At 33.2% G+C, this 22,694-nt stretch overlaps 3 protein-coding genes across 3 annotated transcripts; 1 reads left to right on the top strand and 2 right to left on the bottom strand.

Annotated features, from left to right (window-relative positions):
• Positions 1–381: 381 nt before the first annotated feature.
• Positions 382–5,637, bottom strand: nsl1 (NSL1 component of MIS12 kinetochore complex). The gene is made up of 6 exons (XM_059356307.1): positions 5,432–5,637; positions 4,413–4,485; positions 4,138–4,271; positions 3,211–3,265; positions 1,746–1,813; positions 382–1,002 (listed from the first exon to the last, which is right to left on the bottom strand). Exons 1-6 carry the CDS (start codon positions 5,618–5,620, stop codon positions 760–762), a joined length of 762 nt encoding a protein of 253 aa, XP_059212290.1. The 5' UTR covers positions 5,621–5,637; the 3' UTR covers positions 382–759.
• Positions 5,638–5,742: 105 nt separating this feature from the next.
• On the top strand, positions 5,743–16,151 carry tatdn3 (TatD DNase domain containing 3). The gene is made up of 10 exons (XM_059356306.1): positions 5,743–5,893; positions 6,277–6,309; positions 6,565–6,638; positions 7,807–7,891; positions 9,802–9,864; positions 12,108–12,217; positions 13,646–13,701; positions 13,790–13,902; positions 15,564–15,644; positions 15,722–16,151. Exons 1-10 carry the CDS (start codon positions 5,837–5,839, stop codon positions 15,854–15,856), a joined length of 807 nt encoding a protein of 268 aa, XP_059212289.1. The 5' UTR covers positions 5,743–5,836; the 3' UTR covers positions 15,857–16,151.
• Positions 16,152–16,847: 696 nt separating this feature from the next.
• On the bottom strand, positions 16,848–19,406 carry LOC131991568 (spermatogenesis-associated protein 45-like). Its single transcript, XM_059357032.1, is given in 3 exon segments — positions 16,848–17,052; positions 19,074–19,335; positions 19,338–19,406. Coding segments are annotated over 3 exon segments (351 nt in total). The 3' UTR covers positions 16,848–17,032.
• Between the last annotated feature and the right edge of the window lie 3,288 nt (positions 19,407–22,694).

Here is a 22,694-nt window from a genome sequence, read left to right as displayed (position 1 = left end):
TTCATCAGTTAATGCTCACTGGTTGATTATATATTAAATTCACATTAACTCTGATATTAATTGCGATGCATAGTTTGACCAAAGTAAACATACTGAAAAAGAAAAGAAAAGTACTCACCGGAAAAAATGAACAGCCAACTTTTTCCTGCAGCACTGAAAACTCAGTGAGGTCACAGTGACTTTAAACCTTTGACCACAAAAATCTAATCAGTGAGACCTAGTGTATGTTTGTGCAAAATCTGGATAAATTCCCTCAAGACACAAGAACGGGACAAATATGAAAATATATGAAAAAATATATGAAAATCTAAAATAAAACCAGGACAAATACTAGAGAGTATGTTGGAAAAAAACAAATACTAGAGAGTATATCAGAAAAAACAACTTTATATTACCAGAAAACGTCTTTACAGGCTGTTAAAGTGGCTTTAAAATGACAAAATGTGTTGCATTCATCAGGTTATAATACAAACAGAGTCTGGAACTGGATTTTGCATCAGTTTTTTAGAATTTCATGTGATTTCTTGCACTTTTTCCTCACAAATCCATGTAACTGTTTCAGTGGCAAACATCTTTTAGACTTCGTTTAAAAACTTCCTCCAAACCAGTCGAGATAATCATGTTTTGTGAACGTTTATATGTGAAGTATTGATCAGAAAAGCATCAGTCCTGTGAGCTGGTGAAGCCCAGACAATATGAAAATAATCAATAATTAATAAGAGGATTGATTAAAGCTGCTCAGGAACATTTGCGTCCGTATCAGAGTCCCTGTGTGGTTTCTCCTGCTGCAGGTTTCTTCCTGAGAGGAGCGTATCCGTCTGCAGCCGCCGCCTCCTCTACGGCTCTCTTGATTGGCTGCCGGTCCCTCGCGGGAGGCATCGGGGCGTCTGATTGGCTGCTGAAACCAAACACTTCTCTGTGGATCTCCATGGTAACCTGGCTGGGCTTCATGTTGAGGACCTCACAGAGACCCTGGGCCTGTTTCTGCAGAGTGTTGATCGACTACAGGGAAAGATACACATGTCAGTAAAATGTCTATATACGGGAGCATCTCAGTACATTAGACCAGGGGCGTCAAATGCGCGGCCCGCGGGCCAATTGTGGCCCTCGTGACGATATTTTGTGGCCCCCACCTTGATATGAAAGTTTAATGTGAGTTTTATATGAATGGCACTTTACCGTGTTGTGTGTGGAAGGTCCCTTTAATTACTTTTTTTGGTAATTTTGTGTCTATTTTTGGTGATTTTGTGTCTTTTTTAAATAATTGTATGTCTATTTTTAGTAATTGTGTCTTTCTTTGATAATTTTGTGTCTTTTTTTTGTCATTTTGATACTGCCTCCAGCGGCCCCCAGGTAATTTGAGTTTGAGACCCTTGCATTAGAATATGATGAAAAGTCCATTTCCAGTATTTCATATAGCTCCAACCAAGTATTGAGTACTTTTAAAATTGGTCTTTTGTAACATTCAAAATATTTTGGGACTCTAAATTTTAGGTCTTCATTAAAGGTAAGCCATAATCATTATAATGAGAAGAAATTAAATTAATGAAGACATGAAATGTTTCACGCTGTGTGTAATGGATCTATAGAATAATTATTTCCACTTTTTGAATTTAATTACTGACATAAATAAACTTTCTATCATATTCTAATTTATTGAGATGCACCTGTATCATCCATCTATTAGGTTTGGTGTGTGTGTGTGTGTGTGTGTGTGTGTGTGTGTGTGTGTGTGTGTGTGTTACCTTTATGACCTGGATGGCCTGTTTCACCATCCCAGGAGCTGCTGCTGACAGATCGTTCATGATGCTCTCTGATGAAACACACAGAAATATATCGTTACACTCTTAAACTAACTCTTCAGGCAACAAGCACCAAGTAATATAATATAAATAATAATACATTTTATTTATAATCTCAAAGTGCTACAGGTTAAAAGCGTAACAGTCTAATTATAAAAAAGGATACAAAAGGATAAAACAACTAAAAACACTCACTATATATATATATATATATATATATATATATATATATATATATATATCTTTATATATATATATCTTTATATATATATATATATACAAACAATTGAGACCATAAAGTCATTAGAAAAATGTTTACTGAGGTAATAAATCAAGTGACAAGTTGGCTTTTTATACAATCAGACTTCTTTTGCAGCTGGTGGAGTCGCCCCCTGGTGGTCATTAGAAAAAATGCAGGTTCAAAGCACCATGGCTTCAGACCTGGTGACTTTGTTCACCTCTTTTATACGGTTTATGATTTTCTCCCAAATATCAGGTGGACAGTGGTCAAAGAATAAAGAGCCTCTTGATAGAAACACTTACAAGACATTTTTTTTCTTGGTTGGCTTGTATGAGGGATTTTGTAGAACTCTCTACTTTCACTCATTTGCTCATATTTTAATTTTTTTCTTAGGCAAAAACACAATTTATGAGTCATCTAGTCCTTCTGTATCAGTCAAATGCAGTTTTAAACTGATGGATTATGTATTTCATTAGTTTGAAGTGACTGAGTTTGAAAATCCTATATAAATAATAAAGTAAATAAAATATAAAGTAAAATAAAGTTAATATAAGAATCAGAAACTGTTTCTGCATGAGGCTTAATGTGATTATTACACACATGTATTTATTTAATTATTCATTAATGCTGCTATTTTGCCTCATCAAAGACACAATAACTACATGTTCAACATGTGAATCAGAAAACACTTGGACTTTTCTTCTCTGCCTCCAAAATGACTTAATAGTAAGATTTCCTGTGGAGTTTTTGACTGTAAACGCCCAGGAGGACGCAACATATGACAAGAAAACTCCTCAGGACTTTTTCTTTTTTTTCTCCATTCTGCAGAAACACTGTGGTAATGTTCCACGATGCATCTACCAGGCTGCTACATTTGGCTCTACTGAAAGTCACAAAGTGAACAAAAAGCACTGAAGCATTGAGGCGTTTCAGTTCAGAGGGGGCGAAACTTTCAGATGTCCGGCTGAAAGAGAAGCAGCTCTTCCTGTCAAATCTATACGTTGCCATAGGAGCCATAGAAAACAGCTGAAAGGCTTTAAAACAGGAAATATTATTATAGATTCATTTTTAGTCTCTGTCACATCTCTCATAACAAATATTTTAGTCCTCAGAACATCAGAAACACTTCAATTATTTTTTGTTTATTAGTTAATTAGAGGGAACAACCTTGATCAGGGTCTCTGAGCTCCTCCTGAGGTTTCACTGTGTTTTCATACAGACCCTGAAAAACAAACGGCAGCAAGTCAGAAAGGTTTCACAACAGATACATCAGCTCTGAGTGATGAACAGTTATTATATGGTCTGTTTGGTCGTTTTCTCTTTGTGCATTTACTTGTTTTTTTCTTCAACTAAATTGGATTTGTTTTAAAAGGGTGGTTAAGTTGAACATGCATTGATTAAAAGATGTTTCAGGGCATTTTCTGCTCTTTTTTACATTTTCCTCACTGTGTTCTTGTATTTAAATCAGGGGTCTCAAACTTAAATTACCTGGGGGCCGCTGGAGGCAGTGTCAAAATGATCAAAAAAAAGACACAAAATTATTTTTTTAAAAGACACAAAATGACCAAAAAAAGACACAAAATGACAGAAAAAAACTAAATTACTTAAGAAAGACTAAAAATTATTTAAAAAAGACACAACATTACCAAAATAGTAATTAAAGGGACCTTCCACACACAACACGGTAAAGTGCCATTCATATAAAACTCACAATAAACTTTCATATCAAGGTGGGGGCCACAAAATATCGTCACGAGGGCCACAATTGTCTTTTTAAAAATAATTTAGTGTTTTTTCAGTCATTTTGTGTCTTTTTTTTGTAATTTTGTGTTTTTTCAGTAATTTTGTGTCTTTATTTTAGTAATTTTGTGTCTTTTTTTTGGGTCATTTTGTGTCTTTTTTAAATCATTTAGTTTTTTTCAGTCATTTTGTGTCTTTTTTTGTAATTCTGTGTCTTTTTTTTGTAATTTTGTGTCTTTTTTTGCTCATTTTGATCCTGCCTCCAGCGGCCCCCAGGTAATTAGAGTGTGAGACTCCTGCTGTACTGCATGTTCATCAACCTTAAATAAAGCCCAAAGCTGCTGTGACGCCCACCAGGAGTTTGCGTTCAGCCTTGAGCGAGTGGACCACATGAGGCAGGATCTTCCTGGGGAAGGTGCGGCGCCTCCTGGTGGTCTCAACGATGGAGTCATCCAGCAGACCCTCCAGGTTCACAGCCTCGTCCTCCGCTGAGAGGAGGAAGGAGAGGAGAAACACAAACAGTAAGTTATTAAAGGAGCTTTATTTTACATAATAAATACTCTTTTTACTGATTAAGGATGTGATGTAAACCTTAAACTCTTAAAGTTTAAAACAGAACAATAATTCACCTTCAGCATCAGGAGCTTCCTCCCACGGCTGCCCGTTCACCAACACGTTGTCCTGAACTGCTGCCTCAAAGTTCTGCACAAACACAAATTATTTTACTACTAAACACAGTGTCAACAAACAATAAAGCCTCCAGCAGTCACATTAAACAAAGTCTCCATAATACATCTGCAATAGATTTTTTGGGAATATGTTGCTCATAATGTGTCTCTTATTTACTCTATGAATTGTGTGGAATCAACTTTTTTAGTTTTTTCATTAACATGGATTAATATAAACATTGTTTGATTATTTTAAGGTTAATTCATTTTAAAAAGTACCATTTTCAGAACATGTAAACACAGTTTATGCTGACTTGAAATATTGTACTTAAAATAATGAGTTGAATAAATGCATTGATAATTAAATTTGAGTTTTTGTGTTTACCTATAGCGAGTTGTCTAAGCCTAAATTCAAAGTTAAGGCTTTATTTAAATGAATAATTTTTTTCTTTAAGACGATAATAATGAAAAAAAAAAAAAACAATTGATCTCAATTTAATATAAAAAAAAAAAAAAAAAAGAGGCGTTTAATTGTATTTTGCTGGTCTTTAAAAAAATAAAAGAAAAAAATATAATATATAAATCATAAAAAATATAATTTAACGGCCAACTGATACTTTACAGGAGCAGTTTACTTCTCGCAGGATTATCTAAATTAACAGTAAGGTGACAGCTGGATGTTTTAAGCCGAAATTAACAAGAGATCTCAACAAATGCTAAAATGGCTCTAAATTGTATTTTTGCTGGTGTTTATGGATGTTTACAGCAAAACAAACATTAAATACGCGGTTTTCTGAACGAGGTTTGGTGTAGAATACTCTGAATCAAGAAACGACAATTTAAGACTAAAATCAGAAGCCCAGCGGCTTGTTGATACGTTACAACAGCAGCTATCTTATCTCAGTCGTATATAAATATACTAAATTGTTCTAAAATAGTTAAATAAAACAGTTACTATGGAAACAGTGGGACTAACTAACCGCCAGCAGCTCCTGCAGTAAAACTCTCTTCGTCTCCTCCGGAACGTCTTTCTGTCCGTCCAGAGTTTTATTTAAAACATCTTTATATTTATTAATCTGCTCCGTCACTTGTTTCTTGGACGTTATTTGCACTCTGAGCTCCTGGTTTTCTTCATCTCCGGGTAAAGTTTTACTCTCCGCAGCCTCCATCTTTACCGCCAACTTTGTTTATATTTTTTTGACACAAACCGGAAGTGAATACTTAAGTTCCTGGTCCGACCGCCAAATGTATCCCCGGAAGAACTTTGCTAGCAGCGAACGAGAGTTCCGCCTGGCTGTAAGCTGTGTTTGGAAAAGACAAAATGGGCAAATGTTGTAGTTTTTACGTATAATTTGCTCTCTTAGCTCGTATTTATTCGATTTCTAATGGAGCATGGCTTCGTTGACTGTCACTGTCACATATCAGCCCGCGAGTTTGAAGAAGTAAGTTAACTTAACAACATAAATGTGTGTCGTTGTTTGTAAACAACGTGTTTGGCTCTGGTATAAAAGTAACTATACCGTGTGTTGACATTACAAATGTTCATATTAATTTAAACAAGCTGCATGATATTTAAGCTTACACTCACTGTTATAATTCACAGTTTATTAACTGTAGTTAGCTTCAGTTTTTCTTAGGTACTTTTTACATTATCTTTTGTTTCTGTCTTTCTACTGTCTAAACCTTTTTTATTGTATTTTATTGACATTGTAAATGTTCATGTTTATTTGAACAAGCTGCATGATATTTAAGCCTGCATTCGCTGTTATAATGCACAGTCTAGTTTTTTTATTTCTGCTGTGCAAATTTATTTTTGTGCTTGCAGGATCTGGAGGATGTGATCCAGAGGACCACAGAGGTAAATCTGTCCATGCATCTGTTCAAAACAGTAGAAATTAACCACATAACATGTATTGTATATGTACTGTATTGTAGGATTGAGCAATATGTTTATAAAAATATAGTTATATTTCTCAATGTTGCTCACATATGTGCAAAAGTTTATATAACAAGAGCTTAATATCATGATAGTATCTTTAAGAATATGAGGGCTGAGATAAGAGCCATTTGTGTGTGTGTGTGTGTGTGTGTGTGTGTGTGTGTGTGTGTGCAGGCTGGGGTCAAGACTCTGGTTGCAGTAACAGAAGAAGTCAGAGAGTTTGACAGAGTTCTGCAGCTGCAGGAACGGTGTGTATGTGTTACATAATCAGTCCATAGTGTCTGTCTCATAAAATATTATATTGTGAGTTTTATAGAGAAAAGAAGGACTGGTGCAGTAAATGCATATAATAACAAGGGAAAAAAAGACGTTGGCAGAAATTTTCTTTTTTTGTTACACATTTTGACGATGCAAAGTGGGGAGTTATGACATTATAATTAAATAAAATAACAGGGAAGAGATACAAACTCAATCCCAGAAAATTCAATGTTTGCATTTTTTTTAATTAAATAATTCAGAATGTATGCAATTTTGTATTTTGTATTTATTATTATTTATTTTTACTTTACTGGAATATTTTATGAGCACCTTGAGGGTTGTGCAGATAAAATATATATTTTTAAAAACCAAAGACCTCATAAAAATATACCAGCAAAGTAAAAATCAATAATAAATAAATAAAGAACATTAATATATATATATATTTTTTTTAGCCTAAGGAATTATTTTAATGAATAAAAAAAAAGAATAAAACCATATTTAGCTATGAATGCGTACATTGCTTTTCTGGGTTTGTTTCCAAACCTACTATTTATTTATTTATTTTTTATGTTTTTATTCATTCATTTATTTTTTTTACTTCACTGGAATATTTTGATCAGCACCTTGAGGTTTATGCACATAAAATATATATTTTTTAAAACCAAAGAGTTCATAAAAATATGCCAGCAAAGTAGAAAAAATAATAAATAAATTAAGAACATATATATATATATATATATATATATATATATATATATATATATATATATATTTTACCTATGGAATTATTTTCATAGATAAAAAATAAAAATATATTTAGCTATGAATGCATACATTGCTTTTTCTGGGTATTTGAAAACCTCCTATTTTTCATTTTAAAAGCTAATCATATTATTGCATATTAACACCATCATTTTACTCTGTACACATCAGATCATTGCAGTCAAAAGTCTGTAATATTACTAAATAAAACAGGTATATAAAGCAGCAGATTGTCCAGCCTGTGAGGCAGGACGTGCAGTAATAGTGTAAATGTTCTTTCTAACTGAACTCATTATTGCACAACGTAAAGAACACAAACATGGACATTGTCGTCTCTCAGCTGGAGCTCCGGCTGTTTGTTATTCAGCCTGTAACAGTGAAGTCTCTCCTCAGTTATCCAGCTCTGCTGGCTCCGTGTCTGGGCCTCCACCCGCTGCAGCGCGGCCCGGACGGAGAGCAGCGCAGCGTGACGCCAAAGGTACCAAAACACTCTGCTCCTCATCCACACGCTGGGTTATTTGACTTTATGGACTCTGAGAGGAGTCGTAGGGAGAGACGGGGGGAGGGAGGAGGTGTTCCTGGAGGAGATCAAAGTCTATTTATTGTTTCTAATAAGCTATAATAGAAACATTGAACATTCCTTATAGATTATTCTAAATATAACAGCAGGAACTTTAGGCTTTGATGCTGTAACTGAGAGTCGTTTCTCATAAAGACGATAAAGTTTCAAAGTTTCTTTCAAGTTTCTTGATCCTCTAAAGCAGGGCTCACACAAAGTGCTCCAGCTGGAGCTTTGCTTCACTTGTTTCTATGACAACGTTAACAAAAAGAAAGGCAGATTTTTTGGTAATTTTGTGTCTTTTTCTAGTAATTTTGTGTCTTTTTTAAATTATTTTGTCTTTTTTTTTGTAATTTTGTGTCTTTTTTTAAAGTATTTTGTGTCTTTTTTTGGTAATTTTGTGTCTTTTTTTAAAGTATTTTGTGTCCTTTTTTGGTAATTTTATGTCTTTTTGGTAATTTTGTGTCTTTTTTTTAAGTAATTTAGTTTTTTAGTAATTTTGTGTCTTTTATTGTTTCTAATAAGCTATTATAGAAACATTGAACATTCCTTATAGATTATTCTAAATATAACAGCTTGAACTCTAGGCTTTGATGCTGTAACTGAGAGTCGTTTCCCATAAAGACGACAAAGTTTCTTGCACATCTGATCCTCTAAAGCAGGGATGGGCAACTTAAATCCTGCAGGGGGCCACGATTTTTCATCAGCACTACCACAGGGCCACATATAGGACCGTGCACTTCACCAGATATGATGAAACGAAAGTGCAGTAACTTAACATATTTCATGCTCAAATGCATGTACTGCAAAAAAGGTGTTTAGTCTAAAAACCAGATAAAAACAGTAAATCTGAGGGAAATGATCTTGCTGCATGGACAGATAATTTACCTTGACAAGATTTCTTAAATTAAGATTATTAAATCTAGAAATAAGCATGTTGAACACTTAAAATAAGAAATTAACTCTTAAAACAAGATAAATTATCCAACACTTCACATAACAACAAATCTAAGTTTGTTTTATCTTAAGAACCAAATAATTTGCGGTGTAGAACAGTATAAATATGAATACAAAAGGTTTGAAGCAAATAAAAAATAACCACTGTGATTACTGTGATTTATTTATTTTTTTCAGTGAAAGAACAGCAGACCAACATTAATTGCAAGAAGTAATTTTGTGCATTTTTACACTGCACTTTTAAGATTTCATGCTCAAATGCATGTAGTTGTACTGAGGGCCACTTCAAGAGAGGGTGAGGGCCGTATGCGGCCCCCGGGCCTCCAGTTGCCCATCCCTGATCTAAAACATGGGTCCCAAACTTTCTCTGTCTTTTATGGTAATTTTGTGTCTTTTTTTAAGTAATTTAGTGTTTTTTCAGTCTTTTTGTGTCTTTTTTTTGTAATTTTGTGTCTTTTTTTGGTAATTTTGGTCATAAACTCTACCTCTCACAGTCCTGGAAATCCTTAAAAGTTTGTGGACTTAGGAGCAAAAGAGCTCCGGAAAAATGCATCATTTTTTTTTTAACATTTTCTCTCCATGTTTATCCCTCCTGTCCTTACTTTAGTTGTTGTGTGTCCTGCTGCAACAAGCTGCCTTCTTGTGATAAATGTTATAGAAAATGTGAAGAAAATCCAAAGAAGCTGCTGATTAAAGTGCCAGAATTCAACTTAATAAAGCAACAGAGAGTTAAATGGAGTTTAGATGCAAATTTTCTCTATAAAAGAAGACTTTACAGTGTTTAACATTTATAATAAAGAAAGTAGAGTTAAATCACACAAAAATATCTTAATTGTGTTTAAATAAAACAGATTTTGACGTGTTTCTCATAGGACCTGGAGGACGCCCTGCCACTGTTCTACAAACACAGAGAACGCCTCGTCGCTGTTGGAGAAGTAAGCACACACACACACACACACACACACACACACACACACACACACACACACACACACACACACACACACACACACACACACACACACACAAGTTTGTAAAAATAATAATAACTTTATAAGTATTGCAGCTTTCATACAAGAAATGCAGTAATTGCTGCATGGTATTTTTTTATTGTAAATGCAAATGAAAAAAAAGCACAAAAATGAACATATTGACAGATTGCATCAACAAATGTAAAATAAAACCCCACTTGTTTAAAAAAAAAAATACTTGAAAATAGAATACATACTGTGCATAGCATGCAATGAAAAAGAAAACCCTCTAAATGATAATAATAGTTTAAAAAAAAAAATAGAATGAATAAAATGCAAAAACCCCATTTTAACCCATTGTGCTTTTTTTAAGATTAAGATTTCCTTTATTAGTCTCACAACTGGGACATTTCCAGAGTTACAGCAGCAAAGTGGATAGCAAAAAAAAACAATAAAACATAAGTAATACATAATACAATGCATAACATGCAATGAAAAACAATACCCAATAAATAATAATAATAAATATCAAAATATTAACAAACATTAAACATTAAATGCAAAAAGTACATTTGTGCAGAAGTTTGCAATTTTTTTTTAACCCATTGGACTATTTTGGCCATATTTAACATTATTTTAATTCTGTCTAGACGTCACTTAAAAAAAATATACCAACATTAAATGGTAAACATTTTTTTACACAACACCATTTCATGCACATTTTGCATCCGTTATTCCTCAATTATCACAATTCACACAGGATTTAAATCACACAGGTTCTAATAAAGCAGCTCACACGTTAATGGTGACTTCTGGTAAATTAAAGTAGTTAGAACTCCTGTTTCACCTCCTGATCTTCCTCCTGGGGAAAGTTAATGAGTCGAGTCAGTGCACTCATGCACACACACACACCCACCCACACACACACACACACACACACACCCTGCATTCTGCGGGCGTCTCTCCTGCTTCCTGTTGAGGAATGTGTGTGTTTTTTGGGAGCAGATTTCAGGCTTCACAGAGCCGAGTCAACAGTCCCAGGGTCTCGTTTCAGACCTGTTGGTTTAATGGATCAGGTTGGAACTCAGCAGGCTCCGCCTCCTGCAGAACTCTACACAGTTCAGCTCATCTTTGACTTTATAAACACGTCTCCTCATGCATTTTACCTGCAAATGTTCAGGGAGTCTGTCTTCTCTGCAGCAGATGGTCCACTGAACACTTCTGCCACTAAATTTTAAATGATTTTAGATCGACAGATTTTAACTTTCTGGAGTCTCTGACGTAACAACGATGCAGTGTCGAGCCCTGCTGTTTGACCCTGATAGGGTCAAATATATTTAGTATAAAATATAGAACTAGATGTTCTCCTCATTTTACCTCTTATATACAGTCATGGAAAACATTATTAGACCCTTGTTTTCTTCAGTTTCTTGTTCATTTTAATGCCTGGTACAACTAAAGTTACATTTGTTTGGACAAATATAATGATGGGAACAAAAATAGCTGATAAGAATTTAATTTCAGAGCTGATATCTAGACATTTTCCATGGTTTTCTTGATAATGATTTTGGTTTTTATAAAGAAAACCATGGAAGATGTCTAGATATCAGCTCTTAGATTAAACTATTATCAGCTATTTTTGTTGTTATCATTATATTTGTCCAAACAAATGTAACTTTAGTTGTACCAGGCATTAAAATTAACAAGAAACTGAAGAAAACAAGGGTCTAATCATTTTTTTCCATGACTGTATTATATTTGTAACCAGCATTTGAAACTCTTGCATGATTGTGTCCTGGAAGTTAAAAAAAACTTGTAAAAATGTCTTTTTTTTATGGTTTTGTTATGTGTTTTTGATTTCAAAATGTTGTTTCAGTGGGCCAAAGTGAGAAAATAATGATCAGGTCCTATAGGTGAGGTTGTGCTGAAAACAGTGATACCAAACATGACATGGTAAACATTTACATAATTAGTATATAGAGGCAGATTGAAATGGATTCAAAATGGACAAAATAGCCCAAAACTCCCAAGTTGAGGGGTGAAAAGTCGTGCATGTGACTTATAAATGAAACGTGTTTTGACATTTTCTTTAACTTTTCTGTCTTCATCCTGAGACGACGAGTGTCTTCTGGTCCAGGAACATCTGAGCTGATGGCTGCTGGTTAATGTCCAGTGATATTTAACTTCCTGGTTCTTCTTGGTTCCAGATCGGTCTGGACTTCACCCCGTGGTTCTGTCCCTCTCAGCAGGACAGACAGCAGCAGCTGGAGGTCTTCACCAGGCAGCTGGACGTCTCCAAAGAGCTGCAGCTTCCTGTGTGAGCAGCTCAGATAGAGTTATATACAGTTCAACATAGGGCTGGGTGATATATAGATATATAAATAATATATCGATAGATTTTAAATGTGATATGGTATTAGACCATATCACATATATCAATATAGTTCTTTTTTTTCTTTCTTCATATATAAATGCTGCCCTTACAAGGGTTTGTCATATTTAGTTACTTTGTAATGTTCATTATTTTTTTCTCAAATAAATAAATTTATTTCAGAAAGAAATTAGCCTATTTTATAACATAGGCTACATTTTTATTTATTTAAATGTGCACTTTATGGAGTTTGGATTAAAAAAAAAAAGATTCTTTGTTTCTTTCTTTCTTTCTTTCTTTCTTTCTTTCTTTCTTTCTTTGTTTCTTTCTTTCTTTCTTTCTTTCTTTCTTTCTTTCTTTCTTTCTTTCTTCCCTCCCTCCCTCCCTCCTTTCTTCTTTCCTTCCTTCCTTGGGATGACTTTTGGTCCATATCGCCCAGCCCTAGTATCAACCACAGCTCTGCAGGATTATAATATATATTATTATTATTATTATTATTGTTATATAAAGACAGCTGAACACATGAGATTTGCACATATTTCAGTTTTAATCTTCTCTCTTGAGATGCTGAAGAAGCAGCTTGCAGCGTGTCTCCCTTTCACTTACTGCAAGTTAAAATTCCTGCAGCAACACCTGCAGTCATCATCACATTCAGCACAAAGAGAAGTCACATTCACTCTGTTGTGAATGTGAACATTATAAACGTGAAAATCTTAAAGTCCAAGCGTGCAGCTCTGCTGTAACCCACTGCTGTTTTTCTGTTTGTTTTTTTTCTTTTAGGCCTTTTTTCATTTTAGTTTTTTCCTGAATGTTTTTTTTGTTTTTCTCTCCGTCATCTTTGAACAGTTTTCTAGTTTTTCCCTCTTTCTTGTTGTCTGTTTTTGCTCTTGTCTTTTGGTTTATAGTCTTTTATTCTCAGCTCTGTAACCTCTCTCTCTCTCTCTCTCACACACACACACACACACTCTCTAACATTACACATGCCCTCCTTTGGCCGGCATGGCTCTAAACCCTTAGTGCATTTTTCACATTTTTCTGATATCTTTTTGATGTCCTTGATTTGGTTTGTGTACAAGCTCAGTCAGCTAGTTGAATATCAGCTACAGTTGCATGTTTTACCTCCTGTTCATTCATTTCTCCTGCTGCTGAATCACAGAGGTTGCTTTGACTGTATTTGAATCTGATTTGCATCGAAGCACGTAATGAGAAAATGTGCTGCAAACTTATTTTCTTGGCAGGGAATTATTATAGAAGCACTCATTGTACAGCAGGCGTGCATGAATGGGAAACCAGTCGACTTTTAAACCACAAAATGCACATTTTTCTGTTCTCTCTGAATGTGACGGCTCTTCTTGCTTCCTGTTTTCTCCACAGCAACGTTCATTCACGATCAGCTGCTAAAGTCACCATCCAGACCATGAGAGAACAAGGTTCGTCCTGCAGCTTCTCGTCATTCTGTACATGCACGTGGCTGCAGAACTGACATTTGGAGGTAACAACTCTCTGGTTTCCCGTCAGGTATCAGTGCAGCTCTGCTTCATAACTTTGCGGGGAAGCCGTCTGTCGCTCTGGAAGGAGTGAAGGCTGGTTACTTCTTCTCCTTCCCTCCTGCTGTCTGCAGGAACCAACAGGTTGGTGTCAATCACACTCTTTATGGGTTTTATCATTGAACAGATGATGCATTTTTTGCAAGTCATAAGGAAAGAAAAAGTAGACATTTTGAGCTGTCATTAAAACAGCTTCTGCCATCATCAGCACTAGGATACATTTATGGTTCCCTTATAACATTTATAACAGGTTTATATAACATTCTGCACATTCAAGCCAAAGATTCCTGAAGTTTTTGTGCGTACATGTGCACAAATTAGTGCAAACGTCATCAAAATGTTCTCTGGTCTCATGTGAATGTACAGCAGGAACGTCTTTCTCTGCATTTTTGCAATAATCTATAAAACTTCAGATGAACTTTGGCTCCTCTGCAGCCATAAAATGTGTGCAGTCAGTTCTCACTGACATGCAATGCATTATGGGTAAAAGAAAACACCCAACCTACAGTTTTTAAATTCACACTAAGTAATATTAACAATAGTTTTTGTGCAAGAATTGGTGCTGGTTTTGTAACTTGGATGGAGAGTTGAATTAGGAGAACTATTATTGGAGTGAATCTTTAGTTGCGCTGCAAAAAAACAACTGACAAAAAGTAAGAAATAAATAACTAGAATTAAGCAAATACATGCTAGAAACAAGTAAAGTGATCTGCCAGTGCAGTAAGTACATTTTTCTTTGTAAGAATTATTTAAATAAGTAAAAATATCTAGGCACTGGAAAAACCAATGATTGCTTGAAATAAATCCAAATATACTTATTTTGAGCAATTGTGGCTTAAAAAGCCCGACTGTAGCCAGTAATACTTGAAACGAGCATGTTTTGGTGGATAAAAAATGCTTTTGAAATATCATTCAAACTTCATGCAACTAAAACTCTAAATTGGAGCCAATATTTTAGATATAAACTCACCATATTCAACCACTGAATAGCTTGAAAAGCATGAAAAAGCTAGCAATCATAAAAAGAAGTCTTTAAACAATAAGATAATTACATAAGCACATAATAATAATACTAATAATTAAATAAGCACATAATAATAATACTAATAATTAAATAAGATCATAATAATGATACTAATAATAATTAAATAAGCACATAATAATAATACTAATAATTAAATAAGCACATTATAATAATACTAATAATTAAATAAGATCATAATAATGATTCTAATAATAATTAAATAAGCACATAATAATATTATTAATTAAAAAAGCACATAATAATAATACTAATAATTAAATAAACACATTGATATAATAATAATAATAATAATAAAATAAGCACATTATAATAATAATTAAATAAGATAATAATAATAATAATAATAATAATAATAATATTAATAATTAAATAAGCACATAATAATAATACTAATAATTAAATAAGATCATAATAATAATAATAATTAAATAAATACATAACAATAACAATTAAATAAACACATAATAATAATAATAATAATAATAATAATAATAATAATATTAATAATTAAATAAGCACATAATAATACTACTAATAATTAAATAAGCACATAATAAAACTACTAATAATTAAATAAGCACATAAAGCTATGGTCAGTAGGTAAAATATACTCAAAAAAATATAATTAATAAGCTTTATGTTTTTTGCAGTGTGCATCAGTTTATTCTAATGATGATAACAGAGTCTCATTTTCTTTCAGAGAGACAAACTGATCAAGCAGATCCCTCTGGAACACATCTGTCTAGAAACCGACTCTCCTGCTCTGGGACTCGACAGGCATGTGAGTAACCTGATCAACAGTGTGACAGATGTTTTATCTCCCCTGCAGATGTTTTCACCTCCTCCTGCTCCTCTCAGGTTCGTAACGAGCCGTCTAACATCCTTCTGTCCTGCCGTCACATCGCTGACGTCAAAGGTCTGTCGACTCAAACCGTCCAGCTCGTCACCACGCAGAACGCTCTCAGACTTTTCCCCAAAGCTCAAGTTAACTGAGCTGATGCTGACAGGCAGGACGCAGGTTTAGCCTGAAGGAGGCGCCAGAGGCAACTTAAAATCGGAAAGTTTGTCTTCTGTGTTTGGAAGGAAATATATCCTAGTTTGTAGGATTTCTTAAGAAAAACTTTTGCAGCGTGGTTCATATCAAAACATGACCGGTCGCTATTTTAAACACATATTTAACGTTGTGAAATGATGCTACTTGGTTATGTTTAGGCACCAAAACGACCTGGTTAAGATTAGGAAAACTTACGTGGGTGTTATGCACAAAATTGTAAAAAAAAAAAAAAAAAAAAAAGGGGTAAAAAGTCTGGCAGCAAAAGTTGACACACACTTAACGTCAAATAATGTTTAAAAAAATAAATAAATAAATAAAAATAGATAAAAACTGTACGTTATTTTAAAGATAATTTCTAAAAAAAAAGAAAAAGATAATATAGTTAGTAAATATACAGTCATGGAAAAAAAAATAATAGACCACCCTAGTTTTTTTTTCTTGTTCATTTTAATGCCTGGTACATCTGAAGGTGCATTTGTTGGACAAATATAATGATAACAACAACAAAATCTCATAAGAGTTTAATTTAAGAGCTGATATCTAGACATTTAACATCCATTCATCCTTGTCTGCTTATCCGGGGCCGGGTCGCGGGGGCAGCAGGCTAAGCAGGGCCTGCTGCCATTTAACATGGTTTTCTTAATAATAACTAAAATCATTATCAAGAAAACCATGGAAAATGTCTATATATCAGCTCTTAAATTAAACTCTTAAGAATTTTTTTTGTTGTTATCATTATGTTTGTCCAAACAAATGTACCTTTAGTTGTACCAGGCATTAAAATAAACAACATATTGAAGAAAAAAAGTGGTCTAATAATTTTTTTGACTTTATATATATATATATATATATATATATATATATATATATATATATATATATATATTCAATTCTGGACTAGAAGGCCAACATCAAATTTGTAAAGGAACAGGAAATAAGATTTTTAGAGACACAAACAAATCACCAAGACAAAGATCAACACTTGTAATACTTTACATTATGTATTTTTTTCTACATTTTTGATATTGTATTATGATGCATTCTGTTAATGGAAATAAAACACTCAAAGTTAAATGCATTTGTATTTCTCTGAGCTTGTGTCAGGCTGCAGCAGTTTACACCAGCTGGGATTCATCTGTAGGAGAAAAACACAGAAGTTTTACCTTCAGGGGTCAGATGGTTTAGTTTTTGAACACACGTCATCAAATCAGATAATGATCTGACCCTGAGGAAGATCATCAGGGAGAAAAGGACATCTGCAGATCTGCAGAGGTTGGAAGGTTATTTCTGTTGCATCACTTTAGTGAAGCGTCTAGTTGCATGCATGAACTGCTAAGAAATATTAGTTTCTGCATGCAAAGATGAATATTATTTTTTCTAGTCCCAGTTTTCTGCAATTTTATGTTTAAATATGCATATCATGCATTATCTAATGCTATTTTTTTGATGAATTTAGGCAAAATCTACAGACACAAACAGACAAAATGAAGTAAAATAAACATTTAAATGTGCATTTTGGATGTTTTCTCTTCAAAAGTCTTAAAAAAAACATGTTAAGTAGGCAAAGTAGGCAAAATAGCCCAAATTGTCAGTTATTACCAGTGCATGATAAGAGATTTTGCATGTACACTGTAAAAAATGTCTGTAGATTTTACGGTGAAAAACTGCTAAACCATGACAGTAAAAGACCGTAAAATGATAAATGAGTTAATTCACTTTCAGTAACAATAAAACACTGTAAATGTATATGTATATATCAGCCAAAACAGTATTTTTTTAACTTTCTTTTTTGAAAAATACATTACTCCACTTTTAAATACTCTGGCACCGTGTTTGTAACAAAAATATAATGTTATATATATACAAGCCATCACTGTAATTTTTGCATTTATTTTTTGTAAAAAAAATACTTTTTCTTACTGTTAAATGTACTAAACACCATATCTCTAACAAATATATACTGTAATATTTAATAGTGAAATCTTTAATTCATAAAGTATTTTCTTGTCAATTATATGGCAGAACAGCGTTTCTTTTTACGGTAAAATATGGAATAAAATGGCACTCTTAAAAGTGAAATCAACCGTGCTTTTACCGTATTTTACCGCATTTTACCGCATTTTACCGTAATATTAGAAAAAGTTGCACCGCATTTATTACCGTAAAATTCTGGCAACCACAGCTGCCATTTTTTTGTTTGTTTGTTTGTTTACCGTAAAAACAACAGTTTTTCTTATTTTTTATTTATTTACAGTGTAGTGTCTTGTCCTAAATAAAGATAAATTAGAAACTATCATGATGAAGTCATTGTAAAATATCTGGATTGATCCCTGCCGGAATGTTGTACTTTTAGATATTAATAAGAACTTTTTAGAGATATTATTCATGGTATTAATTATAGAGATGGACACAGTTTGAGGCAGACACTTTAACTCCCCATGGAGACATTAGAGAAGTATTTCATTAACCCTCTGGAGTCCAGGAAAGCTCCGGAGCATGACACCTCATGACGTTGCAACATAAAAACTTCAGCAGCATGGAGCCCTGCTGGCAGCTTCACTCTTAAGTTTTGGCTTTTCTAGAAATTTCCATGTCAAATGTAGCGCATCAACTCTTTTTCAGCAAAGGTAAAAGGTTTTCTGGGTGTTTTTTGTGTTTTTATGTGTTTTTTTGCATGTTTTTTTGCGTTTTTACACGTGTTTTTTGTGTATTTTTTTAGTGTTTGTTGTCATTTTTTGTGTTTTATTGCAATTTTTTGTGTTTTTACATGTGTTTTTTGTGTGTTTTGTGTATTTTTTTGCGTTTTTCTGTTGCCATTTTTTGTAATTTTTTTGTGTGTTTTACCTTTTTTCGTGTGTGTGGTTTTTGTATTTTGTGTGTGTGTGTGTGTGTGTGTGTGTGTGTGTGTGTGTGTTTTTATGTGTTCAAAATGTTGAGTAAGTCAAAATGACAAAATAATAATCAGGTGAGGTTGTGTTGAAAAAAATGATCCCAACATTTTTTAAGTGGTTAATAGAGGCAGAATGAAAAATAGTCAAAACCCTTCAAAATAACTCCAAAGGGTTAATAAAGTGGGTTAAAGTGAAAAAATAATAGTCAGATAAATAAAAATAAATAAATAAATAGTAATATTAAGTGGTATATCAGAGCCCTTACAGCTCTCCTCGTAGTGTCTCCTCTCCGGGAGTCTGGAGGGGGGCAGCCTGTCGCTGCAGGCCGCGCTGCGCTGCGTCCCGGCGGTCAGAGCGGTGAGGAGGCCCCGGCTGGTCCTCAGGTGGCCCCGGTAGTGTCTCCTCTCGGTCCGCTGCCAGGCCTCCCGGGGCTGCACCTCCACCTGGCACCACGTCTCCCTCCGCAGGTTGAGCTCCAGCAGCTGCTCTGCTCCTCCCGACATCACGCTGTTTCTCAGGTTTTTTTGGCTTTTTTTTTTGTTTTTTCCTGTTATAAATAATCCAAAGTGTGGTCAGTTTATGATGCTGCCGTTTCCATGGTGACGGGAAACCTGAAGAAGAAGAAGAAGCGCGTCTCAAAGATCTTTTATTTCTGGGAAGATGAGTTCCTCTATCGAGAGTTTCTTACAGTCTTTTTTTTATATTTTTATTGGCACTTTGTGGTCCTTTTAAAATAAATGAATGTAGAGCAGGAACATCTTTTTCTGCATTTTTTGCAGTAATCTATAAAACTCCAGATGAACTTTGGCTCTTCTGCAGCCATATAACATGTGCAGTCTTTTTTTTTTTTTTAAATTGGCACTTTGTAAGTGGTCCTTTAAAATAAATAAAATAAATGTTATTCCAGACACTGGAATATAAGTCGATAAATGTTATGATTCATACTGTTTTAATGCCACTTTAGACCACTTTACACTTTATCGGTGTAAATCATGGGTCTCAAACTCGCGGTGCGCAGGCCAATTATGGCCCTCGTGACGATATTTTGTGGCCCCCACCTTGATATGAAAGTTTAATGTGAGTTTTATATGAATGGCACTTTACCGTGTTGTGTGTGGAAGGCCCCTTTAATTACTTTTTTTGGTAATTCTGTTTCTTTTTTGGGTTTTTTTTTTTTATGTCTTTTTAAAATAATTTTGTGTCTCTTTTGGTAATTCTGTGTGTTTTTTGGTCATTTTGTGTCTTTTTTTTTTGGTCATTTTGATACTGCCTCCAGTGGCCCCCAGGTAATTTGAGTTTGAGACCCCTGATGTAAAGTTTACCTGCTAAACTAACTTTTCGGCGTGATGATGAAGTGTGTGTCTGTGTGTTTTACTGGGCAATCTGACAGGATTCATCACCTCATCCATTGAGAGCAAGTTATTTTCCTTTTGGTTCCTGAAAACAGAGACAGAGTGAGAGCTCCTGTTCCTCTTCTCAAACAGCAGAACTGAAGTCAGAGGTTATTTGATCCTCCTGAGACAAACAACAGAAAAGAAAACAATAGAGGGAATCCAAGTGTGAAAAGTAGTGTTTATTGTAGCCTCAGTGGAGCAGGACTGTACAGATCCTGTTTGTCATATATCTGTCATTTGCTGTTATTTAAATACTTATACCAACTATTTATTGCAGGTTTTACAGTCCTACTTTGGGCTTTTTATTCAGATTTTGGGATTTGGCCTCAGCAAACATTCTTAATCTGCAGAATATAAAAGTGAATACGAGAAACAATCTAAATACAACAGTTTGTATGATATCTTATGAAATATGACCGTTCTATTTAAGGTTGTGAAAGCTGCTGCAAGCACGTTGTGGTTAATATTGTGAACTTGAACTTCTTGGTTAATTTTTGGCCTCAAACTACTCGGTTAAGTTTAGAAAAAAAAGATTGTGATTCGGGTTAAAATAACTATTTCTGTACGTAACTAAGTGACATCGTTACCCATGTGATGTAGAACTTGATACGTTATTTACGGAAGTTAAATTAACAAATTAACTTGCGTATACAACTAAAATATTGCATAAAATCCGACCTCTTACCTACACGGACTTTGTTGCTCTTTATACCATTGCCACCTCATTATGACAGCAGCCACTATTTAATTTAAAAATGAAATAATTATAATTACATTAAAACATTTTTTTAATAAAATAGTCTTTTTTATAAATAATATATAATAATAATAATAATAATAATAATAATATAAATAATAAAATATAGAATAAAAATACTCTATTACAATTTAAATATTATAAAATAAAATAAATAAATACCTACCCAGACTTTGTCACACTTTATACCATTGCTACCTCATGATTACTGCAGCCACTATTTAATTTAAAAATAAAATAATTATAATAGAAATAAAATCAAATAATAACATTAACACATTTTAAAAAATCAAATAATAAATAATAAATTATAAGTCGTTTTTACATATTATATGTTATATTTGTATATTTATTTTTAGCAATGTATTTTTTAAATATTTAGTATGAGGTTACCAGAATAATTTATTTTTAATAATTTCACATGGTTGCACAATAAAAAGTAAGTTGTAGCCCCTTCACACTACACATACTTATAATATATTCAAATATTTAACTTAAATAAAATAAATAACACAATTTTAAAAAATAAAATTTAAAATAATAAAATATCTATACAGCATAAAATATTATAAAATAAAATGAAAAAATAAAATAAAAATACATTAAAGTACCCCATATTTTTAATAAATTAGAAAAATAAAATAATAATAAATAATAAAATTAGAAAATAAATACCTACACAGACTTTGTCACTCTTTATACCATTGCTCCTGTCATGATGACTGCAGCCACTAGAGGGCCGCTTGATAACAAACATGAAAGTAGGTCTTAAGATGATAAGATGAACAATTTATTATACTGACTTATCAGACCATGGAGTTTTCTGCAGTCATAGCTGTGAAATATTGATATTTGTGTGTAATAAAAGTGAATTTCCTGCAGGATCAGTCTTACCTGCAGCTTGTACCTGCTGCAGTGAGTCCACTGGGTCAAAGGATGATTAGGATTAGAGCAGATAATGTTCTCACCACATGGACAGACTAATTGGAATAAAAGGACCAAGCAGCAACATCACAGACCTGACAGGGAGTACACAGGGTTATGTTTAATTTTCATAGTTTAATATATATATATATATATTTAATTGTTATATATATACTTACTTATACGTACTTTAATGTATTTTTATTTATTTAATTTTGTTATTTTACATTTTATTTTGTTATTTTTTTCATTTAAGTTAAATATTTGAATATTTTATAATTATGTTTAGTGTGAAGGGGCTACAGCATACTATTAGTTTATACTAAATAGATGGGCAACTTATGTTTTTTTTATTTAAAAATATTTTTTATTTAATTGTATTTATATTATTATTTATTCCTCTTCAGTTATTGCAATGTGAATATCTTGTCCTACTAAAAATTAAATACAAACGACTCATAATACCATTATATATATATATATATATAAATAAATAACAAAATAAAAAATAAAGTTTAAAATAACAAAATTAAATAAAAAAAATTAATTACAATTTAAATGTTATACAATACATTCAATCAATAAAAATACATTAAAGTATCTTTATATCTATATCTATATATCTCTCTCTCTCTATATATACATATAAAAGGCCAGCATGTGCTAAGAGTGAATCAGAGTGAATCATAGCCTAAAGTTTATTTCTCCTGACTGGATGTTGCATCATGGCATCAAAGCTTCCATATGGTCACCAATTACCACTCACTCCTCCAGGCCGGCAGAGTACAAGATACTACAAGCTGGAGCTGCT

This window comes from Centropristis striata, chromosome 18 (assembly GCF_030273125.1).
Source record: "Centropristis striata isolate RG_2023a ecotype Rhode Island chromosome 18, C.striata_1.0, whole genome shotgun sequence".
In the NCBI taxonomy this organism is placed as follows: Eukaryota; Metazoa; Chordata; class Actinopteri; order Perciformes; family Serranidae; genus Centropristis; species Centropristis striata.
The sequence above is the reverse complement of the archived record's forward strand: the minus strand, read 5'-3'. Positions and strand labels throughout refer to the sequence as shown.

Bases quoted from the DNA above. Each gene is read 5' to 3' on its own strand.
- tatdn3 (XM_059356306.1), top strand. From the start codon at position 5,837: ATGGAGCATGGCTTCGTTGACTGTCACTGTCACATATCAGCCCGCGAG. The intron at 6,310-6,564 runs GTAAATCTGTCC...GTGTGTGTGCAG, and splicing joins TGATCCAGAGGACCACAGAG to GCTGGGGTCAAGACTCTGGT. The intron at 9,865-12,107 runs GTAAGCACACAC...TCTTGGTTCCAG, and splicing joins GCCTCGTCGCTGTTGGAGAA to ATCGGTCTGGACTTCACCCC.
- nsl1 (XM_059356307.1), bottom strand. From the start codon at position 5,620: ATGGAGGCTGCGGAGAGTAAAACTTTACCCGGAGATGAAGAAAACCAG. The intron at 4,486-5,431 runs GTTAGTTAGTCC...GTGTTTGTGCAG, and splicing joins TACTGCAGGAGCTGCTGGCG to AACTTTGAGGCAGCAGTTCA. The intron at 3,266-4,137 runs GTGGGCGTCACA...TTTGTTTTTCAG, and splicing joins AGGCTGAACGCAAACTCCTG to GGTCTGTATGAAAACACAGT.